Raw genomic sequence first — 8,865 nt, forward strand, 5'->3', positions numbered from 1 at the left:
CTGAACCTGAACCACTGCGAGGCAGCACAGGACCTGCTTATGCAAAAGTTAGAGAGACAAGGACAGACGTGGCTATATTGAGCGAACCCTATCGCATTAAATCCTCCAACACTTGGGTTGGAGATAAATCGCGTAAGGCAGCCGTCTGGAGTTGTGGGCAGCGGGCCCACCAGCTACCGAGGTCATGGCCCAAAACGGCTTTATCCGTGCCAAGGTACAGGGTCTGTACATATACAGTTGCTATTTGGCCCCGTCACTCAGCCAGGCGGACTACAACAGCATACTCGACAAGCTGGTCAACGATGCGAGAAGTAAAACCCCGTGCCTCATTGCTGGAGACTTCAATGCTTGGGCGACCGAATGGGAAGCACATGCACCAACTCAAGAGGTAGGGCAGTCCTGGACTCTGTTGCTCTACTAGATGTAGTACTCCTAAATCGGGGGGGTGCAAACACATTTAGTAGAGGAACGGCAGGTTCGGTGATTGATCTGACTTTTGTGAGTAGCTCACTAGCCCCGAGAGCCTCCTGGAGTCTTAGCAGTGAATACACCCATAGTGACCACCAAGCTGTAATTACGGAAATTCACAGACACTCCTCCCCCTCGGTACCCAACAGGCCAATCCGATACAGAGCAGAAACTTTCGATAAAGAGATTTTCGAATCCATGCTCCATGGACTGGAGATCAACGGCTCGGCAGCAAACAGTACGAGGCAGCTCATGTCCAAGCTAACCCAGGCATGCGATGCATCAATGCGTAAAGCAGGACGAGGTACAAAGCACCAACCTGTATACTGGTGGAACCAGGATATCGCCAAGGCCCGCAAGGATTGCTTTCAGGCACGACGAAGGTACCAGAGGACCCTTACACTTGGATCCCACAGAGCAGACGCCCATCACCAGGCACTGAGGGAAAAAGGCGCATATTGAAATCGCTGATTAAAAGCAGCAAGAGGAAGCTGTTCCTAGAGCTTTGCGACGAAGCCGACGCCGACCCCTGGGGTTCAGCCTACAAACTGGCTATGAAAAACTCCACGCATTCAGACCAGCTTGCCCAACATGCCCAGAACTATTGGCGGAAACAGTAGCACACCTATTCCCAAGCCAGCCGAGATCGGCATATGGGATGGCTACCGATACTTCGACGTTCGCCCAAGTGACAGAGGATGAAGTCCTGTCGGCAGCACGATTGATCAAGCCAGGAAAGCTCCCGGCCCAGACGGAATACCGAGTGCAGTTGCTAGAAAGGCCCTCGAGATCCAACCAAGGTGCTTCGCCTCCACCTTTAGCAAATGCATGCTGGAAGGAGTGTTTCCTAATGTCTGGAAGATACAAGACCTGGTCTTAATACCAAAAGGAACAAGCCACCTGAAGACCCTTCCGGGTACAGACCCATTTGTCTGCTCGATTCGGTAGGCAAGGCTCTCGAGAGAGTAATCTGCACGCGACTCAATGCAGAGATTGACAGAGTTGGGGGTCTCTCTGAGTCGCAGTTTGGCTTCCGGAAGGCCCGATCAACAAGGCACGCAATCCAGGAGGTGACAGACCTGGCAAAAAAGGCCATAGAAGGCAAACGCTGGCTGTGGGGTGAAAAGAGTACTGCCTGGTAGTAACCCTAGACGTCAGGAATGCGTTCAATTCAGCGAACTGGGAAAAGATTATGCAAAGTCTGAACAATCTGAGCATAAACCCACACCTGATAGGCATAATAGGAAGCTACCTAAATGGCAGAATTCTTCGCTACCAAACCAGTGAAGGAACGAAACGTACGAAGTCACAGGAGGAGTCCCACAGGGATCGGTCCTCGGCCCGACCCTCTGGAATCTCATGTACGATGGCATTCTACGGCTGAGACTTCCACCAGGCGTGAAAATGATCGGGTTTGCGGACGATGTGGCGATAGTGGCAGTAGGCAAACACCTACGTGAACTGGAGATAGCCACCAACAGGGCAATCGTACAGGCCCAAGAATGGCTAACCAATGCAGGATTGAGCCTAGCAGAGCACAAAACGGAGGCGGTACTCATAAGCTCGAGGAAGACCGTGGAAACCGCGAACCTGACGGTAGGTCGTACAGTCATAACTTCCCGACCGTACATCAAGTACCTGGGGGTTATACTAGACCACAGATTGTCCTTCAAGGTACATCTGAAGCTAGTAGCCGACAAGGCATCAGTGGCATGCTCTGCATTGGCCCGCATAATGCCAAATACCAGAGGTCCGAAGGAGTTGCGCCGCAGACTCATCAGTGGTGTAGTGCGTTCGATAACCACATACGCAGCATCAATCTGGGTAGGTGCAATCGAATGCAGGACGTACACGAGGATATACAAGCGGTATACAGGACGTGCGCGCTCAGAATCACAAGTGCGTTTCGCACTGTGTCGGGTGAAGCCGCCGAAGTACTGGCAGGTCTGATGCCTTTTGATATCCACGTCCGAGAACTCGTGCTGAACAGTAACACCCACAGCGGAAGCAGAGCAGCGAACAGGCAGATTTCCTAAGCGAGTGGCAGCGCAGGTGGAGTTCATCCAACAAAGGCGCATGGACGCGTACCCTCATCCCGGGAGTGAGTGAATGGGTAAACAGGAAACACGGACAGGTGAACTACTACCTGACGCAACTTTTGAGCGGACACGGCTGTTTTAAAGACTACCTCTTCCGTTTTGGGCATGAGGCAGACCCACTCTGTCCCAGATGCGGGATAGGATACCCGGAAGACGCCGAGCACGTGTTTTTTAACTGTCCGAGATTCAGAAGAGAACGAGAAAGTGTGGAACGGAAGTATGGGGAACCGGTGACGCCATCGAATCTTGTATACCACATGCTGGCAAACATGGACAATTGGGAGGCTGCAGATGAAATGGCGAACGCAGTCATGAAGGAGCTACGGCGGGAAGAAAGATCCCGGAGAACGGAAGACGGCCGATAAGGCCATACTCTCCGCCGAAGTAATACTTAACGGTCGTTCCGGCGGAGAAGTAGCCAGGAGTTTAAACAGGCATAGTCCTGGTTTCGCAGGGGCCACTTGTACGTACCGCGGTGCGTCAACGTCCTTGTATGAAAACACACACACACACACACACACACACACGCACACACACACACACACACACACACACACACACACACACACACACACACACACACACACACACACACACACACACACACACACACACACGCACACACACACACACACACACACACACACACACCCGTGGATGGCGGGCAATAGAATTCCTCCACAGTACACCCACTTGTCGTACGAGGCGACTAAAGGGTGAACAAAAACGGTGTTGGTCGTGACCGATTGGCGCCTCACAGCGGAAAGACTCTGACTGCCTCTAACTTGGTAGGGCCAGATCGATTCCAATCGTAGCTCGACAAGTAGCTCGCTACCGCCGACCACTAGGGTCAGGTAACGCCCAGGTAGCCCTCTGAACACCCGTCCAAGGGCCAGCAAAAGCGAGAAGGCGATCATGGTCTGGCAGTGAGACCTTAAACAAATGCTATGGGTGATTCCCAGAAGATAATAATCAATATGGAAGGTCCTAAAGGAACCAACCTTACGGTGCAGGAGTCGGATCCCCAGTACCGGCGATTTCGAGGGTGAGCAAGCGGGCCCCGGTCGTCGAAATCCTTTGACCGCAATGCCTCGGTGGTGGCGAACTTGGCCACCGACGCAGATAACATGACAAGCGCCCTACACAGGAGAGTGAAATACGGCGAGAGCGGATATAGTTCGAGCCCATATTTAATCCTTTCCAGGGCAGTAAGAAGACGATTAGATCTCCAAAGGCAAATCCGAAGGATCCTACAGAGAACCCACGTGTTCGGTGGCCCCACAGAATAGAGGAGGGAATCGCAAGGAGCCGTTATCGATAGTACTCGAAGCTTCGACGTGTTGGGAGAAAAGATAAGAGCTCTTAGCAAGATGCTGGAAGGGAGACGCACAATCCACCAACCGATGAGGAACCTGATCGATAACATCATGGAGCTTTACGCGGCAGTGGATGAAGAGAGGGCAGCGAAACCATCTCCGGAGCCAAGGGCTGCAGAAGGCAAGAGAACCAGAGAGGAGAGAGGCGACAAGGTGTCACCGCCGCCTACACCCAAAACCAAGAGGGCAGGTTCACAAACCCAAACCGGCGGCAGCTCCTCAAGAGAGGCCGCAAATCCACCAACCAGGCGTCGATACCAACAAGAGCAAGGAGTGGAAGAAGGTGCCAAAGCGGGCCAGAAGGACCAAATCAGCTAAGCCGGACGCAATAATAGTGAGAGGGTCCAACGACGTATCGTATGCTGACATACTGCGATCCGTGAAAGCCGAGCCAAAGCTGAAGAAGCTTGCCAACCATGTCAGAGGCATACGGAAAACAGCAAAGGGTGAACTCTCTTCGAGCTCGAAAAGTCAGCAGACCCAATCACGAAGGGTATACACGAGGCAGTCCAAGACTCTGGGCCCTAGTGTAGAGGTGATAGCGCTGACGGAGTCCTCAGTCATAGAGGTGAAGGACATAGACGAAGTGACATCTGAGGAGGAACTTCTGGAGGCACTGATAACACAGTTCGGAGAGGTGAGGATCACAAAATCCTGCATTGTCTCATTCCGGAAGGCCTACGGAGGAACGCAGACAGCAACGCTGAGACTCCCAGTCGATTCGGCCAATAAGATGGTAGAAGCTGGCAAAGTGCGAGTAGGCTGGGTTATCTGTCGCATAAGAAGGAAGGTTCAGCTAGTCCGCTGCTTTAAATGCATGGATTTCGGTCACGTAGCAAGTAGATGCACCGAAACAGTTGAGTACAAGGACACATGCTTCAGTTGTGGGGAAACAGGCCACAAGGCGAAGCTATGCAACAAGGCCCCAAAATGTATACTCTGCAGCAGAAAAGGAGAGAAGGCAGTAGACCACCCGGCGAATAGCAGTAGGTGCCCATACCTCAAAAAAGCGCTCAGCAAAACAAGCGGAAGATGACACGGTTCTATCAACTGAACCTGAACCACTGCGAGGCAGCACAGGACCTGCTTATGCAAAAAGTTAGAGAGACAAGGACAGACGTGGCTATATTGAGCGAACCCTATCGCATTAAATCCTCCAACACTTGGGTTGGAGATAAATCGCGTAAGGCAGCCGTCTGGAGTTGTGGGCAGCAGGCCCCACCAGCTACCGAGGTCATGGCCCAAAACGGCTTTATCCGTGCCAAGGTACAGGGTCTGTACATATACAGTTGCTATTTGGCCCCGTCACTCAGCCAGGCGGACTACAACAGCATACTCGACAAGCTGGTCAACGATGCGAGAAGTAAAACCCCGTGCCTCATTGCTGGAGACTTCAATGCTTGGGCGACCGAATGGGGAAGCACATGCACCAACTCAAGAGGTAGGGCAGTCCTGACTCTGTTGCTCTACTAGATGTAGTACTCCTAAATCGGGGGGGTGCAAACACATTTAGTAGAGGAACGGCAGGTTCGGTGATTGATCTGACTTTTGTGAGTAGCTCACTAGCCCCGAGAGCCTCCTGGAGTCTTAGCAGTGAATACACCCATAGTGACCACCAAGCTGTAATTACGGAAATTCACAGACACTCCTCCACCTCGGTACCCAACAGGCCAATCCGATACAGAGCAGAAACTTTCGATAAAGAGATTTTCGAATCCATGCTCCATGGACTGGAGATCAACGGCTCGGCAGCAAACAGTACGAGGCAGCTCATGTCCAAGCTAACCCAGGCATGCGATGCATCAATGCGTAAAGCAGGACGAGGTACAAAGCACCAACCTGTATACTGGTGGAACCAGGATATCGCCAAGGCCCGCAAGGATTGCTTTCAGGCACGACGAAGGTACCAGAGGACCCTTACACTTGGATCCCACAGAGCAGACGCCCATCACCAGGCACTGAGGGAAAAAAGGCGCATATTGAAATCGCTGATTAAAAGCAGCAAGAGGAAGCTGTTCCTAGAGCTTTGCGACGAAGCCGACGCCGACCCCTGGGGTTCAGCCTACAAACTGGCTATGAAAAACTCCACGCATTCAGACCAGCTTGCCCAACATGCCCAGAACTATTGGCGGAAACAGTAGCACACCTATTCCCGAGCCAGCCGAGATCGGCATATGGGATGGCTACCGATACTTCGACGTTCGCCCGTGACAGAGGATGAAGTCCTGTCGGCAGCACGATTGATCAAGCCAGGGAAAGCTCCCGGCCCAGACGGAATACCGAGTGCAGTTGCTAGAAAGGCCCTCGAGATCCAACCAAGGTGCTTCGCCTCCACCTTTAGCAAATGCATGCTGGAAGGAGTGTTTCCTAATGTCTGGAAGATATAAGACCTGGTCTTAATACCAAAAGGGTACAAGCCACCTGAAGACCCTTCCGGGTACAGACCCATTTGTCTGCTCGATTCGGTAGGCAAGGCTCTCGAGAGAGTAATCTGCACGCGACTCAATGCAGAGATTGACAGAGTTGGGGGTCTCTCTGAGTCGCAGTTTGGCTTCCGGAAGGCCCGATCAACAAGGCACGCAATCCAGGAGGTGACAGACCTGGCAAAAAAGGCCATAGAAGGCAAACGCTGGCTGTGGGGTGAAAAAGAGTACTGCCTGGTAGTAACCCTAGACGTCAGGAATGCGTTCAATTCAGCGAACTGGGAAAAGATTATGCAAAGTCTGAACAATCTGAGCATAAACCCACACCTGATAGGCATAATAGGAAGCTACCTAAATGGCAGAATTCTTCGCTACCAAACCAGTGAAGGAACGAAAACGTACGAAGTCACAGGAGGAGTCCCACAGGGATCGGTCCTCGGCCCGACCCTCTGGAATCTCATGTACGATGGCATTCTACGGCTGAGACTTCCACCAGGCGTGAAAATGATCGGGTTTGCGGACGATGTGGCGATAGTGGCAGTAGGCAAACACCTACGTGAACTGGAGATAGCCACCAACAGGGCAATCGTACAGGCCCAAGAATGGCTAACCAATGCAGGATTGAGCCTAGCAGAGCACAAAACGGAGGCGGTACTCATAAGCTCGAGGAAGACCGTGGAAACCGCGAACCTGACGGTAGGTCGTACAGTCATAACTTCCCGACCGTACATCAAGTACCTGGGGGTTATACTAGACCACAGATTGTCCTTCAAGGTACATCTGAAGCTAGTAGCCGACAAGGCATCAGTGGCATGCTCTGCATTGGCCCGCATAATGCCAAATACCAGAGGTCCGAAGGAGTTGCGCCGCAGACTCATCAGTGGTGTAGTGCGTTCGATAACCACATACGCAGCATCAATCTGGGTAGGTGCAATCGAATGCAGGACGTACACGAGGGATATACAAGCGGTATACAGGACGTGCGCGCTCAGAATCACAAGTGCGTTTCGCACTGTGTCGGGTGAAGCCGCCGAAGTACTGGCAGGTCTGATGCCTTTTGATATCCACGTCCGAGAACTCGTGCTGAACAGTAACACCCACAGCGGAAGCAGAGCAGCGAACAGGCAGATTTCCCTAAGCGAGTGGCAGCGCAGGTGGAGTTCATCCAACAAAGGCGCATGGACGCGTACCCTCATCCCGGAGTGAGTGAATGGGTAAACAGGAAACACGGACAGGTGAACTACTACCTGACGCAACTTTTGAGCGGACACGGCTGTTTTAAAGACTACCTCTTCCGTTTTGGGCATGAGGCAGACCCACTCTGTCCCAGATGCGGGATAGGATACCCGGAAGACGCCGAGCACGTGTTTTTTAACTGTCCGAGATTCAGAAGAGAACGAGAAAGTGTGGAACGGAAGTATGGGGAACCGGTGACGCCATCGAATCTTGTATACCACATGCTGGCAAACATGGACAATTGGGAGGCTGCAGATGAAATGGCGAACGCAGTCATGAAGGAGCTACGGCGGGAAGAAAGATCCCGGAGAACGGAAGACGGCCGATAAGGCCATACTCTCCGCCGAAGTAATACTTAACGGTCGTTCCGGCGGAGAAGTAGACAGGAGTTTAAACAGGCATAGTCCTGGTTTCGCAGGGGCCACTTGTACGTACCGCGGTGCGTCAACGTCCTTGTATAAAAAACACACACACACACACACACACACACACACACACACACACACACACACACACACACACACACACACACACACACACACACACACACACACACAGGAGTTGAGTTGAATTTTCCGCAAGCCGGTCGCGTTTTGGAGACGCTCCTTTCGATCGCTCGGGAAATCACCAAAATAAGTCGTAAAACCTAAAAAGTGACTGCGAGTTAGCTCGAGCAGTGTTCAACACTTGTGTACTCACGGTCGGTCGGGGCACCTGCTGCTGGACGTCGTAGACAGCCGCGTTGCCAGGAGACGCATTGGCGGAGTTGACGGCTGCGAGGGAAATTGTTGTTGGTTCCAGTACAATTGGCCACAACTACTTGTAAACAATCGCAACTGCACTCCCACGATCAGCTGACGACGAGGGCTGCACTACCATCAGCTGCGTAGCCAGACTGGCGCTCTGGCGTTGCCAGTCGGCCAATCAGAAGCTCAGCGCAAAGCTTTAAAAGCACAGCGCAAAGCTCAAAAGTGCAAAAATATCTGCATACTTTCAGGAGCAGCTAATTAGTATACGCATTAAGCTCCGCTTAAAGAGTGCAGCTGCAGTGGCGCAGTGCATAGAGGCGCGGACTTCTCAGCGATCCACGGTTCGAATCCACCAAGATCGGAAAAAGTCCAACACTTAATTTATTAGGTGGTCTGGCCGAAAAGAGTGGGTCGGGATGCAGCGCACACCACCACCACCACCACCAGCAGCAGTAGTTAACAGGCCCAAGTTCCCGTGTGGCAGCAGCATAGAAGAAAATGCATGCCATAACCA

At 52.3% G+C, this 8,865-nt stretch overlaps 1 protein-coding gene across 1 annotated transcript; it reads left to right on the top strand.

Annotated features, from left to right (window-relative positions):
• Window positions 1–5,661: 5,661 nt before the first annotated feature.
• Window positions 5,662–7,931, top strand: LOC132797816 (uncharacterized). Its single transcript, XM_060809589.1, has 4 exons — window positions 5,662–5,998; window positions 6,353–7,062; window positions 7,141–7,290; window positions 7,470–7,931. The coding sequence occupies exons 1-4, from the start codon at window positions 5,662–5,664 to the stop codon at window positions 7,929–7,931; spliced, it is 1,659 nt and encodes a 552-aa protein (XP_060665572.1).
• The last annotated feature ends 934 nt before the right edge of the window (window positions 7,932–8,865 follow it).

Source organism: Drosophila nasuta, unplaced genomic scaffold (genome assembly GCF_023558535.2).
Source record: "Drosophila nasuta strain 15112-1781.00 unplaced genomic scaffold, ASM2355853v1 ctg245_pilon, whole genome shotgun sequence".
Lineage (NCBI taxonomy): Eukaryota > Metazoa > Arthropoda > Insecta > Diptera > Drosophilidae > Drosophila > Drosophila nasuta.

Coding starts and splice junctions, on each gene's coding strand:
- LOC132797816 (XM_060809589.1), top strand. CDS start 5,662: ATGCTCCATGGACTGGAGATCAACGGCTCGGCAGCAAACAGTACGAGG. Junction 5,999..6,352: donor AGCCGACGCCGACCCCTGGG/GTTCAGCCTACA, acceptor TAATACCAAAAG/GGTACAAGCCACCTGAAGAC. Junction 7,291..7,469: donor CATACGCAGCATCAATCTGG/GTAGGTGCAATC, acceptor TAACACCCACAG/CGGAAGCAGAGCAGCGAACA.